At 42.1% G+C, this 23,924-nt stretch overlaps 1 protein-coding gene across 1 annotated transcript; it reads left to right on the plus strand.

Moving 5' to 3' along the window:
* The first annotated feature begins 837 nt into the window (after positions 1-837).
* Positions 838-23,345, plus strand: ipo4 (importin 4). The gene is made up of 30 exons (XM_080417611.1): positions 838-1,271; positions 2,352-2,438; positions 2,549-2,628; positions 3,101-3,142; positions 3,254-3,383; positions 3,980-4,162; positions 4,877-4,942; positions 5,308-5,409; positions 5,508-5,591; positions 7,488-7,646; positions 8,031-8,084; positions 8,219-8,328; positions 8,657-8,765; positions 9,604-9,733; positions 10,761-10,874; positions 11,526-11,639; positions 13,333-13,456; positions 13,875-13,986; positions 14,297-14,439; positions 14,567-14,644; positions 14,946-15,003; positions 15,205-15,310; positions 15,949-16,142; positions 16,629-16,679; positions 17,823-17,948; positions 19,064-19,290; positions 20,533-20,665; positions 21,890-21,994; positions 22,510-22,579; positions 22,756-23,345. The coding sequence occupies exons 1-30, from the start codon at positions 1,206-1,208 to the stop codon at positions 22,884-22,886; spliced, it is 3,288 nt and encodes a 1,095-aa protein (XP_080273737.1). The 5' UTR covers positions 838-1,205; the 3' UTR covers positions 22,887-23,345.
* Positions 23,346-23,924: the final 579 nt, after the last annotated feature.

Consider the following 23,924-nt stretch of genomic DNA (forward strand, 5'->3'; position numbering starts at 1 on the left):
TTCTTTAAATTTCTAGTTTTTGTTGTTTTGTTTTGGGCTTGTTTTTCATAGACCTGATTTTATTTGTTTAGCACAATGTAAAAACAATACAAAAAAAGTTTTAAAAACAGTAAAAAATAAAAGTGCCAGGAGGAGGCAAGAAGCCCAAAGGGCTTATACGAGGCCTCTACCTATGCATAACACAATACAAATATTAATAGAACATGATTTGTAAACAACAAAATGTATAGAAATTACAAATAACATGATTGCAGTATAAAAATCTACAACATGTTTGAAATACCTGATCATCCATGGCAAGATTACTGATCATAGAGCAACCAAGCAAACAGGGAATAGAGAAGACAAAAAATGGTAATAAACCAAACAAAAGTTATCAGGGATTGATTGATTGATTGATGTACTTTATTTAGACATGAGAACAACAGTACATGGAAGTACAAATTCACAATACAAGGTCTACTAAACTGGAAGACTCATTAAGCACTGAGCTTGTTTAAGATGAGATCCCCATGCACACAAATCATGATGACATATAAGAGACAGATATACACACTACTATACAGAATGTCATTGGTTACTGGTATGAAGAGTGACAAATATGTACAGAGAAGAAAAAAGAAAAGGGGGGTGGGGGGGTAGGTTAAGACTTTTCGAATTGCAGCCTCCTGAAGGTGTATCTTTAGGGCAGTTTTGAAAGTAAGTAGGTTTTTACACTCCTTTACTCCTTTTTGGTAGGGCATTCCACATTTTTGATGAATAGCATGAGAATGTGTGACCTGTATTACTTGTTTCTCCCACAACATCTGGCAACACTGCCATCCACGCATAGTTCATCCCGCGTGGTGCATGGGGACAGGCAGGGTGTCACGATCACGACTGCAACCGAACCTCACCCACCCTTCCTTTCCCTTCGATCGATCGATCGTCTTCTCTCACCGGCTTATGATCCTACTTTAATATCAATACACGATATTATTAAGACAATCTAGACAGCTGGCTGCCAAGCTAGACGCCTAACACTGTTATTCACCTAGGGAGGATTTGTTGTCATTTCTTTTATCTGTCATCTTTAACACACTGTGATCATCTGGACTCTGGGAGTCTTCCTCCCAACAAACTGCTTTTAATCAATTTTGTGAATCATAATAATAAGACTGATAAATCACAATAATAAGACAACAGACACCACTAGAAGTGCCGACATGACAGAACAACTGGAGCAGATTCTCTCACAGCTGACACAGCCCGACAATGCAGTGATCCAGCAGGTAACAAGATATTTTGTCATTAAATAAGGGGTTAAATCCATCCAACTTTTGTGTTTTTTATGTGTGATTTGTATTTTACATACATATAAGCCTTTGATTGTTTTTTTTTCTTCCCAATTTGTATGTTTATTGTCTTTTTAAAATATTTTTTTATTCATTTTATACATTTGAAAACTTGTGAAATGGGACACTCTGCAGAATGAGTACTTTCTACTTTTGGTACTTTAAGTACATTTTGATGACAATACTTTTCTACTTTTTACTCAAGTAAATTTTGAATTCTGGACTTCTACTTGTATCAGGGTATTTCTAAGTATTGATACTTTATAATTAAGTAAGAAATGTGAGTACTGTGTGAGTAAGTGCATCATTACATTTTCAGTCATGAGATTTTCACTGTGAGTTTTTCTTTATGCCCTTGAGTGTTTTTTTGTCTTTTATGTAGGCTACTTTTATTGAGCAAATAAATAACAGCAAATGTTGTCGAAAGTTAAACTGTCAGTCTTGGCAAGCAATGATGTAACATAAGGTGTTTTTACTTTTACTGGAGTATTTGAAATTTTCAGCACTTTTACATCTACTCCACTGCATCTCTGAGACCTGAGACAAATATTGCACTTTTACTCCACTACAATTATTTGAAAGCTTTAGTTACTAGTTACTTTGTAGATTTTGATTATTATTATTACAAAACATACATTACCCACTTCATCCATATACATTTCGGCCATTTGAAAATAGCCGATCTTCAAGCTCACAATGCAATCTGCTATTTTAAAATTATTTTACACATTTGAAAACTTGTGAAATGGGACATTCTGCATAATGTGTACTTTCTACTTTTGGTACATTTTGATACCAATACTTTTGTACGTTTACTCAAGTAAACTTTGCATTCCGGACCTTTACTTGTAACAGAGTATTTCTATATTGCAGTATTGATACTTTTACTTAAGTAAAATATGTGAGTAGGCTACTTTTACCACCACTGATGTTTGTAGTAGACAAATGCGTATTTTCCTCACAGAACTAGTGATGTGTGTGTGTGTGTGTGTGTGTGTGGTGTTTCCCCTCTTTCAGGCCACAGCCCAGCTGAAGCTGGCTTTCAAAGACCCAGCCATCATCCCAGCACTGTGTGCTGTCATGACTGGCTCTCAGAACCCTCAGGTATGCTTTTAATTTTTTATTAACCTGAGATCTAAACATCCACTCAAGAATAACTTAACATCTACTTGTGTTGTAACTTTGGTATTTTATCTCTTTTCACCTCTCTTTAGATCCGGCAGTCGGCTGCAGTGATGCTGAGGATGAGGGTGAAGAAACACTGGAAGAAGATAAGCCCGGATCATAGAGAAAGGTAAGAGAGATTCAGTTATTTTCCGATTCTACAAATATCTTCTAAATCAGTTTTCTAAAAAAAACGTATATGTTGCTATATCAGTGGTTCTCAAACGTTGTCATTATTGTCAAGGACCCCCAAAATTATATGTATTTGGCCACAGACCCCCCATCTCAAAAATAATTTTGTTCCAGGGACCCCCCAGAAGCAAAGATTTGAATTAAAAATGTTCGCTTTATAAGAATATATACATTCACAGATTTCCACACAGATTTCTGAATTTTTCAAAGATAGCAGATCTACAAGCTCATAGTATAGCACTGCTATTTTTGAATAGCTAAAGTGTAAAATAATGCTTTTTTTTGGCTCGAATCAAAAAAATGTCACAGATGTGTTCCAGGTCTTAATGGGTGAAGATCTCCTTACTACTTGTATAATGAGGCGAATAATAATGATTGATATAGTCGTTTTTTGTTTTACTGTGTCGCAGCTTGAAGGCCGTCGTGCTACAAGCGTTCATGCAAGAGTCAGAGTGAGTTGCCACGAGTGTCACGCCGATGCATTCTACCCTCTCCATAAATACACACAGTACAGGCTGAATGTGAATGAACTAGCCCTTCATTCAAGTCTCTTTGTGTTGCAGACATACGGTGCGCCACTCCCTCTCCCAGCTGAGTGCCGTTTTGGTCAAACACGAGACACCTGACCGCTGGCCTGCTCTCCTCCAACTCCTGAACCAGTCCACCCACAGCAACAACCCTCAGGACAGACAGGTATACACCTCAAGTACAAGTTCAGAGAAGTCCAGCGCATTTTTTTATTACTAGGGCAGTGGTTCTCAAACTTTTTCATGCCAAGGACCCCCCAAATTGATATATATTTGGCCGTGGACCCCCATCTGAATTTATTTTATGCCAGGGACCCCCAGAAGAGAAGATTTGTGTTAAGAAATGCAAAATTATTCAAACACTTTCAAGATGTTGGTAAATGTTCAAAAATAGCAGATTTACAAGCTCACAGCTTGGCACAAAGTGACGTGCTGACTGAGAGCTTGTATATCTGCCATTTTTGAATAGCCAAAGTATAAAATGACAAAATGTATTAACACATTTAGCTGGGGACCCCCTGGAACCCCCCCAAGGACCCCACTTTGAGAACTAATGTACTAGGGTACACCGGTGGGTGGCAGGATAGTGCGTCACCTACAAACTTCCAATGTTGGATTCTGTCCAGAGACCAGCTTCCTGTATTTCTATTGTCCTCAGTCAGTTGTAAGAACAGGGCAGATATCTGTTTTTAACTGACACTTTTATCCCGTCTAGTTTATAAAGTTTATATTTAGTCTAAGGTGAGCCTTTATTGTTCCCAGGTGGGCCTCCTGATGTTGAGCAAGGTGGTGGAGTCCAACCCAGAGCCCTTCAAGCCTCACTACCGGGAGCTGCTCCAGCTGTTTGGTACTGTGTTGCAGCAGGACCTGGACAACCCCACAGCCTTGTATTACTGCATCCTCACGCTCACCGCCATCACCGCGTATACAGGCTCAGAGGAGATGGTGAGGCATCATCATCCCTTCTCAGGTCACCATGGGGAAGTGTATATTAGGACATGCAGTAAATGTAGAGCTACTGTGGAAGGGAAACTGGCAAAAAAAATGGGGTTAAAGGAGAAATCCGGACATTTTAAGTGTTATCTTTGATGTGTCGTTACTCACCTACCGACGTAGAAAGTGGTGTTGTTTTTTTCCAGCGATTCCCCTGTCGTCATTTTTCCGACCCCCTCCGTTGGCATAATGGGAGCGCGTGGCTAAGGGAAATTCGTCTATTATAACCGATGCAAAGTTATTTTTTTCTCTACAACTACTCATTGTAGAGTCTCATGATACTCAAACATGCACTGAAAGTCCCTGAGAAGCTATCGCTAATGCCGAACGAGCTAACGCTGGTTGCTTGTTTCTCTCCCAGAACCTGGCAACTCGGTGTTGCCAGGGAGAGAAATAAGCAAACAACGTTAGCTCGTTAGCTCGTTAGCCACTTTCTACGTCGGTAGGTGAGTAACGACACATCAAAGATAACACTTAAAATGTCCGGATTTCTCCTTTAAGGAGAGGTTGATTTTGAGTTTTAAGTTTATTTGCGAAAGATACGTTTTGTATTATATGTATTACCATGTCTTGATCTCTTACATGTTCACACTATATGGAAAATGTCATTTAAGACGAGCGAAACATCACCTTTTGTATTGATTGAAGTGATCTGTTGTCCCTCAGAACCTGATGCGCTCGCTCATCCCAAAACTGATCGTGGCTCTGAAACACCTCATCAAGGCAGATCAGGTAAATGGATGGATTTAGATTGTCACTTCATCCGAGGAGTTGCAGCTGTTGTTGGTCCCATGTTCCTGTGAGATGGTTTAAATATCATGACTATTTTTCATTGTTTGACGTAAATTATAGGGAAATCTCCACTAGCCGATGCAAGTCTGCCTGTGGTCCACCACACAAATACACTTTACATTAAATCATATTAATGTTAAACACATTATTTCATTGGAGAAAAATGTAAACAAAAAAATGATATACAACAATTATAATAAATAATTGTCTAAACATACTGCCTACACTCGACAGCCCAACATAACGTGTGTGTGTGTGTGTGTGCGCGTGTGTGTGCGTGCGTGCGTGCGTGCGTGCGTGCACAGGAAAAAGCCAGCGAGGCTATGGAGGTGTTTGATGAGCTGATGGAGAGTGAGGTGTCCATCATCGTCCCAAACATCGCTGACATTGTCCGCTTCTGCTTGGAGGTTAGTTGTCGTGGATCATTACTTTGGGTTTGTGCGAGCAGTGGGTGAGATGTTTAATGGCATGCATTTGTGTGTGTGTGTGTGTGTGTTTCCATTAGGTGTGCGCTGATACCACGCTGAGTGACTCCGTGCGCGTGAAGGCTCTCAACTGCATCGCCTCTCTCATCAGGCTGAAGAGCAAGGTAAGGTCACCTCACCCGTTGCTATAAAAGGATGGCCTATTTCTGTCCCTGTTATAGTCTTGTTTAGCCAGACATCTCCATCTACTCATTCTGGAGGGAGAAACTTTGGACAGAGATGGGGAGTGACACGAAGCAAAGGTCGTCGGGAACGGGACTCGAACCCGCGACACGCTGTCAGGCTAGGTGCCTGTTTACATTTCTGAATAATATTATAATATATAAGTATTCAATCAATCAATCAAAGCATCACAGAACCAATGCCAGCGTGGTCTGGTCCTTCATATGATGTATCAGGATTGGTTTTCAAAGCAGTGGGCGTAGGTTTGTTAGCGCTGGCTTTCTCCATTGTTCTAGTACATTACTCCATTGCTCTGTAGCCACTACATTGAATTTACTCAGACATATCGGCAGGCGGAGATCTCTGATGGTCTGGCTACGTGAGACAGAGTGTGTCACCATTTGGTGAACGAGGGCTCTTATCATGGTATATATCCTGTTGTACTTAGATAGGCGCGTGTAGAGAGACAAGAAGTGAGACATTCTGCCTTCTGTAACACAGGACTTTGGCCGGAATCGAATCAAGGATGTTGGAATTATATATATTTTCTTATTCTTAAAAAAAGTATTTTGAACGAGTGACCATACCAATGTAAGCAGCAGTGCAAGTCAGTACATAAAAGTTTCAAACGTGGCATCAAATAAAGTCACTATCAGAAGAAAAAAAATAATTTGGATAGGCTAATAGAAACTAAATTCCTAATCCAAGATTTAAAATCTGAAAATGAGACCATTTCTGCAGGTTTCTACAATTATTAACAAACCTTGGTGCCCCGTGATAATGATTGTAAAGAAGATGCTGAGAGGATACATAAATAGAAATAGAAAACATTACCGTAATCAAGGACAGGTGTAGAAGTTGCATAGAAAGCTGTATGTGGTCGACGCTGGTCAGCTACTACTAGCCCACGCCCGGTCATGGTATATCTTAAAACCTTTCATTTAGGGGGCATTTGGCTCCTTCCCCAGTCATGTTAGTTATTCAGCTTGCATGGTAAAAATAGATGTGAGGAGACTAGAGTATCACAACACACCATGAGCCAATAGATAATTAATGTACATTTAAGGTGAAGGCAACAGAAATGTATTTCATAGACCGCTGGCCCTCGCAAAGATTTACACAGATGAGAGCTGTCTCTGGCTTTTGTCATTGGAGGTATCCACCGTTTCACTGGATGTTGTTTTTTAGTTTTTTTCCCCTCTAAATTGAAAAGACCAAAAGATCATAATGGTCTCGGGTAACTTTCTATATCCTGGAATAATAAAAATAACTGTTGGACATGGTAGACAGTTTGTGTCAGTGCAATCTCCCGTTGCAGCTTACTCCCCACCATAACTGCAATTAATTTTCATATCAGACTTTCAAATAGTGAACAATGAATCAGGTTGATGTAATGGTGCCTACATAGACCGTATCTGCGTGCATGATGGGAATGGACCCTTTTCACAGACAGGGTAAACAAGCTGCAGCTAATAAAATGAATAGTGAGTATATGTTGTCAATGCTTAGAAACGGTACGCCATTCTTTTTATTAAGATGTACTGTTAGTAAGCATCGACAACATATTCTTACAGTCAGTGCTTGGCTTGCTGTTTGGCATACCTACATGTATATCAAACAGACTCATCAATTGAATTAGCTGCAGCTGTCCTTACCCTGTCATATGACACGTCTGTGAACACGCTCCATTGTAGGAACACAGAATGGCCGAAATAGATCACATTTTCTCTGTCAATATGAGTTTTATCATAAATATTGTTTTAGTAAATAAGCAATAAACAATTAACTGAAATGGACATCAACAGCATGCGTTTCCCTTTCTTTCTCCCTCCTATTAGACGGTTCTGAAGCAAAAGTTGCTGAACCCCATCCTACAGACCATCTTCCCTGTGCTGAGTGCAGTGCCCCCACCTGGCGAGGAGGACCCAGAGGACAACGAGGACAACGAGGACGACGAGGCCACAGACAATGAGAACCCCAAACACTGTGCTGCTCAGGTTGGGGCCATGTTTCATTTTGTTCCTATGGCCTGATTGCAAACCCTACTTGAAAAAAAAACCTAACGTTACGGGGCAGTGGGGCACACAGGTAGATGACTGGATAGCGCATTGACCAAGTAGTTGTAACAGCCCCGGTTCACTTTCGGCTGGATTTTTTTGTTGAACTGCTACCAGCTGTGTTGAATGTCTTTCCTCCTCTCTGCGTTCAGTTTCCTGGCTCTCAAATAATGGCAAAGAATACAAAATTCCAAACTTAGCAAAAGTTTTAGCAGCCTATTATTACCTTTTATTTATCCCACGGGGGGAAATTCAAGCGTCATGTTAGTGGGGAGGGGCAGGAAAGCCAAACTTGGGACTTAATGTGTTTTTTTTGTGTTGCAGATTATTGACACTATGGCACTCCACATGCCTCCGGAGAAACTGTTCCAACACCTGGTGAGTGATGTTGTGTATATCCCAGCGTGAACATTAATGTGATGTGTCGTGATATTGTAGTCTGGTCGGTGTCCTCTCCTCAGGCAGGGGTTGACTGATGATGTGTTGTTGTTGGGTCTTGGTTTGTACATTAGATGCCCCTGGCCCAGGCGTGTCTGGCCAGTGAGAACCCTTATGAGAGGAAGGGGGGCCTCATGTGTCTGGCTGTGGTGGCGGAGGGCTGTGCAGACCACATACGCACCAAGTAAGTCGTCTTGGCCCAAGTCAGGTCCAAATAGATATCACGCTGAAGTTTAAAATGCGTTTGCATTGGTTTAACCACAACAACCTAGCTTCCCTATTCTGGGCATGTTGTTCAATAGGTGAACATTCGGCGAAAGCAGGCGAAAATCCACAAGCTCATAACGCGTTATGTTGCAATGTGTTGTGAGCTTTGTAGATTGGCTATTTGCTGTACTTGACACTGAAATGAGGTTTAAGTGCTTAATGATCATCTCTGAAACATAGGATCTAGTTCCAAGAATAATCCAGATTTGTGTGTGTGTGTGTGTGTGTGTGTGTGTGTGTGTTAGGCTGCTGTCGTCCATGTTGCAGACGGTGTGTCAGAGCCTATCGGACAGTAATCAGGTGGTTCGCAGCGCTGGCCTTTTCGCCCTGGGACAGTTCTCTGAACACCTGCAGGTGAGCCAGGATTCATACTAACACGACATAAAACCACACATGCAACCGTTACCTCTTCATTTGATTTGTTAGCATTACAGAGTTAGATGGTCCTTAACCATTTTGAGTTTTGTTCATGGCACACAGCCAAATATGGAAACACGTCATAGCAGACTAATGAAAATGAAGATGTTTTTAGATTTGACGTTATCCTTCATTATCTAACGTATGCTGTCTATTTGCACCCTCAACATGTTTACAACCACACTCAAAACCCACCTTTTCAGACATAGGCATTCCCTACATAAAACCCCAACCCTTTTTCCCCCGTTTACTCTAACTAGTTCTTTCTAATAAAGTTGTTTTTATATTTGCTCTGTAAAGCGACTTAGCGAGTATCTAGAAAAGCGCTATATAAATCGTTATAAATTATTATATTAGTATTATTTGGGACATACAGTACTATTTCACATGTTGCAGTGAACATGAAATTCATTGTATCTTAAGCCAATAATTTGATGACCAGGTCATCGGTAAATATGGGACTCAGTAGGAGACTCCACTGGTCATGAAATTATTGGCTTAGGAATGCGCCAAAAACAAAAAAATCTTGATGAATTCAAAAGCTTCATGGGGTGCATAATTGATAGACAATAAGTAATTTTTGGGGTGAACTACTCCTTTAAGCGACTCTGACAGCGGGTACAATGGGTATTGCATAACCGGGTGGAGCATGCATTCCCAACTTGCATTGTTCCCCAAGTAGGCCGGCACCGGTCTAGATTAACTTAATCTACAGTAATGGTAAAGTTTTCATTATCCTCCACCCACGTTCTGTTGCTTTCTCTCTTCTCTCCAGCCCGAGGTCAGCAAGTACTGTGGAGAGCTGATGCCTCTGCTGCTGGGCTACATGTCCCATCTGAACCAGGCCAAGGTGGGCCATGTCACCAAGGCCTTCTACGCTTTGGAGAACTTTATGGAGAACCTGGGTAAGATTTAGTGGGTGGTGTTGTGGTTACTGTGAGGGAAAGATCACACAGGCTCGCCACCATAGATATAGAAACCTAGATACCTCATTGGCCTCTGCAGTTCGTTGGAGCAACTGGTATCGCGGCCGCCATTTTAGAGTAGGCAAGCTGACACTCAAAGTGACTACTGGCCAATCACAGCGCTCACAGCGCGTTGACTACTGGCCAATCACAGCACGTTGACTACTGGCCAATCACAGCGCGTCTAACTGACTTTTGCTGCGCGGCTGCCTCTTACGAAAAGACCCGCCCCATCTGCCTCTGATTGGCCTACCGAACGCCCCCTTCTGTGACACACGCGGAAGCTTTCCTACTCTAAAATGGCGCCCGAGATACCAATGCCTCAGAGCCGAAGGAGGCGTCTACCTTTATATGTCTATGCTCACCACCCCCCAAAAACACCTGCAGCCATGTTTTTTAGCGCTTTGCCACTGCATGGTGGGTAACGACTGAACTGGACTTGACTCGACTGGCCTTTTTTGGGGGTTTTCCATCGGAACATTGGGTATGCCAATTGAATAACAGCTTTTATGGTACCTTTTTAAATGTATTACTAGGACATATTTTACATAATACAGAGGTATTATAGGAACAACCATGGTGTAGTTTTGCACAGACACTCATCCACAGTGACTGCTAAATGAAGGAATGCAAATGCTTTGGATAACGTTGGTGTTTATTTCAGTCGATGAAACGGTCTGAAAGCAGAAAACTAGGTTAGAGTGATGGTTAAGATATTCATCATAGAGTTGACAAGCAAAAGGTTGACGTGCTCCACACATTATTCATGCTTTCAAGGCATAACAGCGTTCATACCAAATATAATGACGCTTTCATCAGCTTCATGACATAGACTCAGACTCTTTTTAAATCTGCACATGCCTTTTCTCCTTGTTCTGTCACTTTCATCCTCAAAGTGGCATTATACAACTCCAAAGAAATATAACGGCATGTGATAAAATGTGTTATTCCCTTTTCTTTGTGACAGGGGATGAGATCGCTCCCTACCTGCCCACCTTGATGGAGACCATGCTGTCTGCCCTCAACAATGCAGAGACCCTCAAGATCAAAGAGCTGGCCGTGTCGGCCATCAGCGCCATAGGTCAGTGGTTCTGAACACTGCGTTGGCAGTCCTCCTATCCACCCCAAAGACTTGACTTTGTTTCGCAGACTAGTTATCTGACTAATCCATGTCTTCTCTGAAAAGGACTTCCTTCGAAACTGAAATACTGATGGAAAATACCTTATGGCCTAAGGCAGTGGTTCTCAATCTTTTTCGTGCCGCGGACCCCCAAAATTATATGTATTTGACCGCGGACCCCCATCTGAAAATATTTTGTGCCAGGGACTCCCAGAGGAGAAGTTTTGGGGTTAACATTTTTTCAAGTATTTAAAAAAATAGCAGATGTACAAGCTTGCAGCGCGGCACGAAGTGAAGCGCTGTGAGCTTGTAGATCTGCAATTTTTTTAATAGCCAACGTATAAATGGATAAAGTGGTTAAGATGATTGTAATTCTATGTTAACTACGTTTGCTGGGGACCCCCTGGAACCCCCCCCAAGGACCCCTGGGGGTCCCCGGATCCCACTTTGAGAACCAATGGGCCTAGGGAGCCTGTGATATTCAGCAATCATTTTGTCACAAATACACTTTCTGTAGCACTAGCGACTGAACTGACGTTCCACTTTTTTTAAATTGAGTGAATAACGGTGAATGAAGCCTGATGTTGATCTCCTGTCTTGTCTGTTGTCTAGCAAACGCCGCCAAGGAGCTGCTGGTTCCCTATTTCCCCCCCGTCATCGAGAGCCTGAAGGGTTTCCTCACAGCCACCTCAGAGGAGATGAGAGCCCTGCAGACCCAAGCGCTGGGTAATGACTCCCACTAAAGTCTTTCTTCTGGCTCTTTTCCACTACAACAACTTAGTGAACCGTGCCCACAACCTTTCACAGGTTCTGGATTTGTTTCAAATGTTTTAAAGAAATAGCTAAAATAGCTGGTCTACAAGCTCACAACGCATAACAATATGACAACACTGTGAGCTTGTAGATCAGCTATTTTTGCTTTTTTAATCTTTTAATTAACTACCTCCCTGGTTCTGGTTATAATAGAAACATTAAAAAAAACTAAAAAACATCACAGAACTTCACAGCTTCTGGAAAGATTCTGGGTGTACCCTGTTAGTCGCAAAGAGCCATTCATTGAGAAATGCTACCACCACTATTACTAATAATAATAAAAAACAACACATTTGCAGAGCACCTTCCATACTGTACATAAAATGTTCAAAATGCTTTACATTTTGAAAACATTGGACAATATAAAGAATGAAACCTGCCCAGTTACCACGGCAAACATGTACTGTGCTCATTCTGTGTCATGATGTGAAACATAGGCTACAACAGAAATACAGCGGGTATGTTACAGTACAATAGTTATGTACTTGATACAAATAGTAATAATAATAATAATAAAGCTTTATTTATATAGCACCTTTCGAAACAAAGTTACAAAGTGCTTCACAGAGATAAAATACACGATACAGTAGGAGAGCAAAAAAATAAGAAAACATTAAAAGCAAAAAAAAAAAAGAGAGAAAAAAAAGAATTTATGCAGCAATACAGTAGGACACAATGGGTAAAAGTCTTTAGGTAATAGCGACTCTATATAAGTGGGTTTTCAGGAGGGATTTGAACCGGGGCACAGACTCTGCAAGCCTGATCTCTAAGGGGAGGGCATTCCAGAGAGTCGGGGCTCTAAAAGCGAAGGCCCGAACCGGCATCGTTCTGGACCAGTTGTAACCGTTGAATTGATTTATTAGAAAAACAGGAATATAGGGAGTTACAGTAGTCAAGGCGTGAATAGATGAATGCATGAATTACTTTAGTTAAATCGGGGGTGGATAGGAAGGCCTTGATTTTCACGATGTTTCTGAGGTGGTAGAAGGATATCTGAATGATCTTTTTTACATGGCCTTCAAAATTGAGGTCAGGATCAAGGGTGACCCCCAGGTTACTTACGGAGGGCTTCAGGTTTGGCGTTAAAGAGCCCAGGTTTAGACCCAGCAGGGCTCTTTGCTGGGGCGGGCCAAATACTAGAACCTCGGATTTACCAAATAGGTACAGTTTGGGTAAAAAAAGTTCACTAAACCTAACCTCGGTTTTCAGTGGTCGCGTTACTTGAATGTCGGTTGAAACAAGAGAATGGACGAACTTCATGTGTACTCGATTTGCTAAAACACGCGTGATTGGTTAAGGTGCTGCGACAACCGAGTATGCATTGTATACAAGTACGTGATTGGATAATCTCCAACCCAAATTTGCATGCCGTGTGTCCTGGATGTGTGAGTGACCGCAGTTTAGGACTGCATAGCCCGCGGTGCCAGGCTGCTGTGCCATGGGAAAACAAGTGGTAGTTCGAACGAGGTGCAGATGATTTACAGCAGCTTAAATGCTCAGATCAGCTGGAGCTTTTAAACAAAGAAAACTGCAGCAGCCATAGTTGTAGTTTTTTATGAATGAATGGCTGTTAAACGTCTTCATATGGTTTGTCGTTTGCTATCAGACACCCTGTCTGTGCTGGCCCGCACCATCGGCAACGACGTGTTCAGCCCTCTGGCTGCAGAGTGCGTTCAGCTGGGACTCAACCTCACCGAGTCCATCGACGACCCCGACCTGAGACGATGCACGTACGTAAGCACACACACAGGACAGAAATAGACTTTCTGCCGCTTCTTCATTGTCTTTTTACATTTAGTTTCTTCTGATCCCATATCTCTCTAACCTCTCCTGTTTGTCTTCCCGATGTGGCTTCAACCTGAGGTGCTTTTTAACCATTTCCTTGTTGCACGAACTGGCCTTTGAAACGGCACCATATCACTGTACTTGCTGCTCCTTTTTTCTTTTTTTTACCCAGCCTGGCAGCACGTTATATGCACACGCCTGCATATGATGCTAACGTTTCTAAATAACGTGCACACCTGCATATGATGTTGCTAATAGTTTCTAAAAGAACATGTACACACCTGCAGATTATGCTAATGTTCTAAACATGTACATAAATAATCACATCACAACCAGACATCTTTCTGTCTCCTGTCTACCCAGGTACGGCTTGTACTCTGCAGTGTCCACAGTCAGTCCTGACTGTCTGACTCCTCACCTCACTGCCATCACCAATGTCATGCAGCTGGCCCTCAAGTCTACCGAGGGAGTCATGGTATGGAGTATTATTATGTTATGATATCGTCACCCGTGGATCCGATCGATGTAGTTATTATTTCGTCACAAGATCTTGTTCATACTTTTCATTGGTTAAATGTTAATAAAACCAACAGACACACTTAACCACTTACACTTTCAAAACGTTTAAATATGGAGAATGGAGATACAAGGTTTCTGCCCGACAACGATGCCATTATTATTGCTCTGGTCCAAAAACCACAATGCATCCAAGCCAATAGATCGCTGCCATTTCAGAATGTTTATATAATTAAAATGGCTTTTCCTCATTCCTCACCTGCCCTCAGGCACACCTGGAGGAGGACAAGGCGTTCGTCCTCCTGGACGATGATGACGACGACGAAGACGAAAATGACAATGAAGATGACAACAAAAGCGTCGACATCACTTTGGATGACGAGCCTGAGATCGATATCGGGGACGTTGCGAGGTTGGTCAGCTGCCCCCACCACACACACACACACACACACACACACACACACACACACACACACACACAACGTTTTTGTCATTTGGCCTGTTTTGTGACCAATACGTCTCTCCGTCTTTTACTGTAGGTTCAGTGTGGAAAACTCCTACATTGACGAGAAGGAGGATGCTTGTGACGCCCTGGGAGAGATCGCCTTCAACACAGGGTACATTTGCACAGCTGTGCTCAGTCATGGTGTGATGGCAAACACAACAGCATCCCAGTACATTTATCTTTCTGTCCAAGAGCAAATATCCAAATGTCAAAAAAATTGAATTAAAAATGATTTAAGTACTAATTACACATGCACATTTTTTTACGTACATGCTGTAACATCCTGCGTTCCGGGGGTCCCCAGCTAAATTATTGATAGTTAGGAACCTAAATGGTTGGACCTTTACTGGATCAGTCAACTTCATGAATGGATGTCATCGTGTTTTTTTTTGTTTGTTTCTTCGCTTCACCAGTGCTGCCTTCCAGCCATTCCTGGAGTCCAGCTTTCAGCAAGTGTACGAGATGACAGATGTAAGTCACCCTGCCTTGTCCCTCTCTGACTAATGAGCTGTGAAGGGTGTGTGTGTGGCTGTGTGCGTGTGTGTGTGTGTGTGTGTATATATGTATATGTGGTGTTTAGTTTTGGTCATGTGGTCGTGATACAGACAATACGCCTCTCCGACCCTACGTAACTAACTTTCTGCGACCTTGTGTCCCCCAACCCTGCCTCAGTTTCCCCATGACGACGTGCGCAGGGCGGCGTTCGGAGCCATCGGCCAGTTCTGCAGAGCTCAGCACAAAGTGTGGAAAGAGAATCCATCTGAGGACAACCACCAGGGTAAAGACAAATACATCACACAGGACACACTACGCTGTGTGGTTTAATTAACACATTGACTGCCAATCACGTAGATCTACGCGAACCTATTTAAAGCCGCCACGTGCCAATCGCATAGATCTACGCGAAGTGGTGTTTTTTTTAATTTTTTCTCGAAATGAACAAAAAGTGCACTTTCTGAAATTTTCGATCCACTTCCGTTTCCGGTAGCACCACCGGAAACGGAATTATTCGGGTTCCGTTTTTTTCTATCGTATCCGCTTCCTGTCTGGGATCCTGTCTAAAAGTCGATTTTCTTGGTTGTTATTTTTCTCCTCGCTGATCACTGTTTAGCGTTCACCGCTGTAGCTTCAAGATGGCGGATCTCAAAGCGACGCGGTCTTCACTGCTCGTTTCACACAGATCCTCTGTGTGTTTAGAACCAAATGAACGCGCACTTTTAGCGGAGTTAGCGAGGTCTGTGGCGACATGAAAAAAACAAATAAACAACAATAAAACGCTGGCACTGGTGAGTACATTGTGATATTAACCTCTGGCATGGAATGTGTTAAGGGAAAGGGGTTATTGACGCACAAAATCACAAATTCTTTCCCTCTCTCCCTCTCTCTCCCCCTCCCTCCCTCTCTCCATCCCCCCAGCCCTCCATAAGCTGTTGGACGTGGTGTTGCCATGTTACGTGGGGGCAGTGCGTACTGACCGCGAGCGCCAGGTGGTCATGAGCGTTCTGGAGGCCATGAACGGCGTCATCAAGTCTTGCCAGGGGGAGGCGCTCAAGAAGCCCGGGCGCCTGCAGGAGATCAGCCACGCCATCCGAGACGTACTGAAGAAGAAGGTGAGAGGGGGAACTGAGTGTGTGTGTGTGTGTGTGTGTGTTTGATTGAACTGAAATTTGATTGGTGTTGCTTATTGACACTGTGTATCTCGCATTGTTATTGTTGCTAAATTCCACTTCCTTGAACCCTGACCTCCACATCAGTGGCTGCTCGTTTAGGGACCTCCATTGAGCAAACATAAACTGTGAAATATATTAATTAAGCAAACATTGGCCTTATTTAGTGTCAGGTTTAGCAAAAAAAAAGCTGCATTGCTTCAGTTAAGTGATTTGAGTCTGACGGCTGTGGTCAGATGTGGGTTTACTCATTTTAAATTAGTACAAACCTAGCATAGACTAAATCTGCTGAACCTCAGGTGTTCAGGATAATGTGGGGAGACAATGTCACAATGTAATCTAAATGAAACATGGCTCCAGGCGGCTGTTCTATTAAAAAACAGCATTCAGTCTCTCTCTCTCTGTCTCTCTCTCTCCCTTTTTGTGCAGACGGCATGTCAGGACGGCGGGGGTGATGAAGCTGATGATGAAGAGCAACAGGTTGGATCTTTGTGTCTATATAAAAAATGTCTAATGTACATTTACACACTGGAGTAATTTGTCCTAGTCATAGAAAAGTATAGCACAGACAATTGTATTCATAACAACACTGCTCTTGTGTGTGAAAGAAGCAATCAATCCTTGGGGATTTTGTTCAGCATGAAGATGCATTGGTTATGGTATCCATTGTGTGGGTGCTTGTTGTCAGGCAACTGAAAGTACACATTAACACAAGAAGAGCACATTAACACAACAGTATTTACATGGGAGAACTGGTTAGAGCAGATTCACTTGACTAGTTAGGGCTGTAAATTAATATTGGGTTGATAAAGTGATGTGTGAATAAAGGATTAATTTCAGACGGTTCATTTGTCTGAAACCCAGGAAGTTTGTTATATATCTCTGCTGTCCGGCAGCAACCTGCTAACTCCAAAATGTTAATTTTGATAAGAACAGCTGAATGGACCTCCAAGCTCACAATGAGGTTGGAGGTCAAAAGGGGGTGGAGCCTGGAGTCAGCAAAACCAGCTAACTCCACCGGAGTTAGCTGGTTTAGCAGAAAGTTTGAGGATCCAATGGAGTTAGCTGGTTTTGTCAGAAGCGCTTTTTAATGCTTTTCATTGGTTCAATATTTTTTTTACCAACACACACATAGATATAGAAACCTAGATACCTCATTGGCCTCTGCAGTTCGTTGGAGCGACCTGTTTGGTATGGTGGCCGCCATATTTCCGGGGGGGGGGGGGGGGCACTGGCCAATCACAGCGTGTTGACTACTGGCCAACCACAGCGCGTCTTTTCCAGGACTTGTCAGAATCTAGTTGTCCCGCCCCCACCTGCCTCTGATTGGCCTACTGAACGCCCCCTTCTGTGACGCACGCGGACATTTCCAGCTGCCCCCCCGGAAGCGGAAGCGCGTCCGCCATACAGACGCTTCAGAGCCAGAGGAGGCGTCTACCTTTATATGTCTATGAACACACAGATGACCCTGATTTATGGAAAGAAATGCAAAAGCGTCAAAATGGAGTTGGCTGGTTTCTGCCGGACAGCAGAGATATGCTTTTCTTAATGTCTTATTTTCAGAATTTCATGTTTACTGCCCCTGTTCTTAGGATTAAGTATTTTGTGTTTTTTTTGTGGTAGGCGGAGTATGACGCCATGCTGCAGGAGTTTGCCGGTGAGGGTATCCCTCTGCTGGCCGCAGCCGTGCCAGCAGACACCTTCGCACCTTACCTCAACGACCTATTGCCCCTCATCATGAACAAAGCTGTGAGTTTGAATCCCTGGATTAACCACATTGACCCCTAGCATCCCTATTTTGAGCATGTCATAATAGGTGAACGTTCAGCAAAAACAGATGAACATTCAGTGGTGGAAAAAGTACTCAGATATTTTACTTAAGTAAAAGTATCAATACTGTAATATAGAAATACTCTGTTACAAGTAAAAGTCCGGAATTCAAAATTGACTTGGAGTAAAAGTATAAAAGTATTGGTATCAAAATGTACTTAAAGTACCAAAAGTAAAAGTACTAAAATGTTTGAAAATAGCAGATCTACAAGCTCAAAACGCATAGATCGGCTATTTTCAAATAGCCTAGGTATAAAATAGGACTAAAGTGGTTAATGTAAGTTTTATAATGTAATAATTGATAATTGCAAAGTACGGTAACTATTAACTAAAGTTTTCAAATAAGTGTAGTGGAGTAAAAGTACAATATTTGCCTCTAAGATGTAGTGGAGTAGAAATAAAAGTATAGAAAATTGGAAATACTCCAGTAAAGTAAAAATACCTCAAAATTGTACTTAAGTACAGTACTTGAGTACATTTGATGACAAAAGCAGATCTCCAAGCTCAGTCACAACGTGTCGCAACACAATGTGTGCAGCTTCGAGATCTGTTTTCAGTGAAAAAAGGAGGGCTTCAAGTATGGACCCCGGTCAACAAAATATGCAGGGTTGAAGTGGTTAAAAATGCCTAAAGGCATCCACTAAACACCTCCGGTCTACCACTGGAGTTGGCTCTCATTTTCCAACTCGAGTTTAAACTTGAGTTTTATTGTTACTTGGCTGGTAAATCGTATTCATTCGTTTGGTTCAGGGCTGTGAACATGCCTGCAAAATTATATGATGACAAACGTGATCTATATTTAGTTGGTTCTAAGAGTGATTGGAACGTAAGCAACTTCCTCATTATTCTCTCCAGTTTGCTGACTCATAAAATTAGAGTCCCAGAGGCCTCAGTAACAATGATACAAACTTAAGGGGGTAAAAAAACTAGTTTGCAGTCTGAACTTTTTCCTTCCTTTCTTTGTAAAAAATAAATGAGGTTGACGTAGTAAGTCAAATTCTGAGCGTTTCCTCACATGTTGCCCTTTTTTGCAGAAGCCGTCGAGCACGATAGCGGACCGCTCATTCTCCGTGGGGACTATCGGGGAGGTTCTGCAGTCCCTTGCGGGCGTGCCCGGGGGCAGGGCCGTGGCGGCCCGCCTCGCCAACCGGGTGCTGCCGGTGCTGGTGGCTGGAGTGAGGGACAGCGACGCGGAGGTCCGTAACAACAGCGTGTTTGGACTGGGATCCCTGGCGCAGGCTGCAGGGCCTCTCATAGTCACGTATCCTCCTTGACCTCTTGACCTGAGAATGGCCTCCTTTAAAATACAGTATATTATGCACTATTCACACCACAAACCACTTGAACCCCAACATCCCTATTCTGGGGGTAGTTTGTAGATCGGCTATTTTCGGCGAAGAGATTTGATGTAGACTAGAGGTCAAAAAGAGTGCATGAAATGCAGTGCAACTCAGGTCCGTTTTACTAGTATAGAGGGTTTAAGTTGTTAATGTCAAATGACCTTAAAAAGACCTGGAAAGCATCTGTGTCACTTTAGATTTCTTTGGCTATTCAAAAATAGCAGATATACAAGCTCATAGCGCGGCACCGAGTGCCGTGCTATGAGCTTGTAGATCTGCTATTTTAGAAAAATCTTGAAAACATTTTCTTTTAGATTTTTTTCAAAAACTTTTAGGATTTAGAAAACATTTTTAAGAATCGCCTCAGGTCTTAATGGGTTAATGTTCAGGTGAGTGGGCTAGGTTATCATTTCATTCCCATCGCCAATGTCATATGACGATCAGATTTATTCATACGCGTACAAAATGTTTAACCTCTAACCGAATTAATCTTGCTCATGTAGGTTAATAGAATAATCGAGAAGCAAAAATTATGAAAATAGCCAATCTGCAAGCTCACGATGCATTGCATAGCGACGTGTTGTGAGCTTGTAGATCAGCTATTTCCATATTTTTTTCTTTAAATTTATTAATTAATTCGTTCATTAACTCTCTCAGTGCCAATGAAATAAATAAAAAAATGTTCATACTGTGCCAGCATTTATTTTTTTTTTCAAAGTAAAAAAAAAGTGCTTAGGAAGCGAGATACAGCCTTTTTCAGTTATAAGTTAAACAAGGAGTGGATGGAGCTGCAAATCTTCAGATAATGATATCTTGGGTTCTGATTTTTTTTTTCAAAAATAAATAAATAATTATTATTATTTCGGGATAACTCGTTCTGGCACTGAGGGCATTCAGAAAAAACTCGGGATAACTCGTGGCTTGGCACTGAGAGAGTTAATCGTAATCGAGGCAAAAGTTTTTAATGATCGTGATGTTGATTTGAAGTCATATCACCCAACCCTAACATACATTCTGTATATAGCCTACAGTACATACACATATTTATGAGTACGTATCCACTCCGGCAAGGCCCCATTCATTGTTGTGTGTGTGTGTGTGTGTGTGTGTGTGTGTTTTGAGCAGCCGTCCATGGTAATGTGTTTCCTTAGCGTGTGTCTCAGAGACTTTCCCATGATGCTCTCTCTGTTCTCCAACCTGCTGGTCAAGGAGACTGACCTCAGGGTGATCGACAACCTGTGTGCTGCCCTCTGTAGGATGATTGGGAGCAACGTAGATGCTATTCCGCTGGAGCAGGTGTGCTATAGTTCACTTCCTAGCAACAATACAACGTTGATGGCATCTAATATATACAGATCTTTCTAAAAACTATTTAATATTGTGGAAAAGTTCATTTTCTTTATAATATAATTCAAAATGTGAAACTTTCATTCATTGCGCATAAAGTGAAATATGTAAAACCTTTTTAGTTATAATCTTGATGATTATGGCATTTCATTTCATGAAAATCTAAATACTCTCAAAATACTAGAATATTACTTGAAACCACACAAAAGAAGGATTTAAAACTACAGAAATATGGACCATCTGAAAAGTATGTTAATTTATGCACTCAATACTTTTGAACAAATGACTTCATCAATGGGGCGTGGCGTGGAGGTGATCAGCCTGTGGCACTGTTGAGGTGTTATGGAAGCCCAGGTTTGCTTTGATAGCGGCCTTAAGCTCATCCGTGTGGTTGGGTCTGGTGTCTCTGATCTTCCTCTTGACAATACAACATAGATTCTCTGTGGGGTTCAGGTCAGGCCAGTTGGCTGGTCAGTCAATACCATGGTCAGTACACCAGTTACTAGTAGTTTTGGCACTGTGGGCAAGTGCCAAGTTCTGCTGGAAAAGGAAATCAGTTTGACATCTGCAGATTTTGGTCCACTTTGTTTTATCAAGCCCTGAGTCAACACAGCCATCTACCCGGATATTTTAGAGCACTTTGTGCTTCTGTACGTTGACAAGCTTTATGGAGATGGTGATTTCCTTCTCCAGCAGAACTTGGCACCTGCCCTACAGTGCCAAAACTACTAGTAACTGGTGTACTGACCATGGTATTACTGTGCTTGACTGACCAGCCAAGTGGCCTGACTTGAACCCCATGGATAATTTGTGTTGTATTGTCAAGAGGAAGATGAGAGACACCAGACCCAACCACACAGATGAGCTTAAGGCCGCTATCAAAGCAAACCTGGGCTTCCATAACACCTCAACAGTGCCACCGGCTGATCACCTTTATGCCACGCCCCATTGATGAAGTCATTTTGTTCAAAAGTATTGAGTGCATAAATTAACAATTGAACATTTTGAATATTTCACTGTATGTGCAATGAATCTAGAATATATGTAAGTTTAACTTGTTCAATTATATTACAGAAGAAAATGAACTTTTACTTTATTTTTTGAGAAGGATCTGTAGACTGAAGTATCCCTGAGTGTTGTTCTCTGTATAATGTGTTTTGCTTCCTCTCCCAGGTTGTACCTGCTCTGATCAACTGCCTCCCCCTCAAAGAGGACATGGAGGAGAACAAGACGGTCTATAGCTGCCTGGCCATGCTCTACACACACAGCCCTGCTCTGGTAAGAAGGTCCTGGGTTCAAACCCTGGGGGGCGTTTCTTTGTGGAGTTTTTCATGTTCTCCCTGTGTTTGCATGGTTTTCCTCAAGGTAGTACAGTTTCCTCCCACACCAAAAGACATGCATGCAACTAGGTACATATACCTTCATATTACCCTTGACCACGGTACTGGCATTAGAACTGGAGTTGATCCTGGGTGCTGTGGCTGCTCGCTGCTCCTACGTAGTTAGGATGGGTCAAATGCAGAGGAACAGATAAAGAACTGTTCCTTAACCTGGTACAGTACAGGCCGGGTAAATACACATTGCACTGGCTCCATTCATATCTGCTGTTGATATCACAATGCAGATGGAACGGATAGAAAAGAAGCCAGAACAAATGTCTGGATTTGTTGAAATAGTACCTATATCCTGAGGAGTACTGGAAGCAAAGCTACTTCCATAGGTGGATCAGGGATTCTTATTTGTGTAGCAATAAGGTCTTAATTGGTACTTGATGGTACCTTATGTTTCTTCAGATTGTGAGCCAAATGAAGTCTATCCTTGCTGCTTCCAGTCAAGTCCTGGGCTCAAAGGAGGTCGAACCAGGTGAGAAAACCACAGGTCACACCACATTGTTCCACAGACAGTATTTACATGGAAATAGCATAGTTTTGTGCAGGTTAGTGTAATATTCGTACACTTGCACTACAGTGAATGCTGCAGTGTCTTTGCATTTTTTGTTATTTATTTGCCCCTCTGTGTCTCGTGTTTCCTGTCTTCAGAGACCACCAACACTATCTCCATGCTTATCCGGGAGTTCGCCCAGCGACACTCGGCGGAGTTCCAGAGTGCCGTGAGCTCACTTCCTGCCGAGCAGCAGGCCAAGCTGAGTGTGGCCGTCACAGCCTCATAGCCCACACACACACAATATATGCCCTTCCGCTCTTGTTCGTGAAGCCAGCCTTAAAGGAATACATTTTTATACTATGGATGGAAAAAATGGGACAGTAGTTTGACAATGTTTTCCACAATTTGGCCAAGTTCCTGCAAACTTCAGCACTTAGAATATACTATTACCACAACAACTACTATTATTATTACTACTTCATTAATTGGTTATGTTTTCAGTATTAGAATTTTTATTTATTTACCCTGTGTGCTCATAACGGTTTGTCTTATTTTATGAAATATGGTTTAATGTCTGATGTATTGCTTTCTTTTCTTTTTCATTTACTTTGTTGACCTAGTTCAATGTTATTATTGATCTGCTGCTGTCCCCTTTTTTACCACTGATTTGAAAAACCTCTGGCTTTGCTGTTTTGGAGTGTGAAGTAATGAATTTGTTCTCCTGATAAATGTCTCTTTTTCTCAAGACATGTCCGTCTTTATTTTTACAACCATAAATCTTCTCCTGGAGATCTCTGAACTTTAAAGTTTTAGTAGAGCGTGGTGCTTTGGTTTCTAATACCTCTTACTAAGGGCTTCCTCAATCAAGCCAACTCTGTAACCGTGTACTCATGTGAACTCTGTGTGCCCGCATGTGTGTTCTTTGCATAGGCCAGGGCAGGCATCCAGCAGTTTGTGTGAGTCGAGCTCACTCATTATATCTGGTTGAAATAAGGGGTCACCCTCGGTTGTTACAAAAAGCAGCTCTTTATTTCCATGTCATCATATTGTCATGCCATGTGGAAGTTGCAGAAACACTCAAAATGTACATTATTATGCTTTATAAACACATGAAGGTTTAGTTCATTCACCTGTTATATAGTTTTTGCAAACATGTTTTCTGGTCATTAACATTCGGATACGTATTACCGTAGAGTCTAAGGCTTAGACAAGCAAAATGTGTTATCAAACCATTCTAGAATATCCTACTGCACCTATTTAACAAGATGTTTGTACAAATATTACAATATCTTAAAGGGACACAACTGTGGGTAAGTCAAACCAC

The sequence above is a fragment of the Gymnoscopelus braueri genome (genome assembly GCF_963280865.1).
Source record: "Gymnoscopelus braueri genome assembly, chromosome: 21".
NCBI lineage: Eukaryota > Metazoa > Chordata > Actinopteri > Myctophiformes > Myctophidae > Gymnoscopelus > Gymnoscopelus braueri.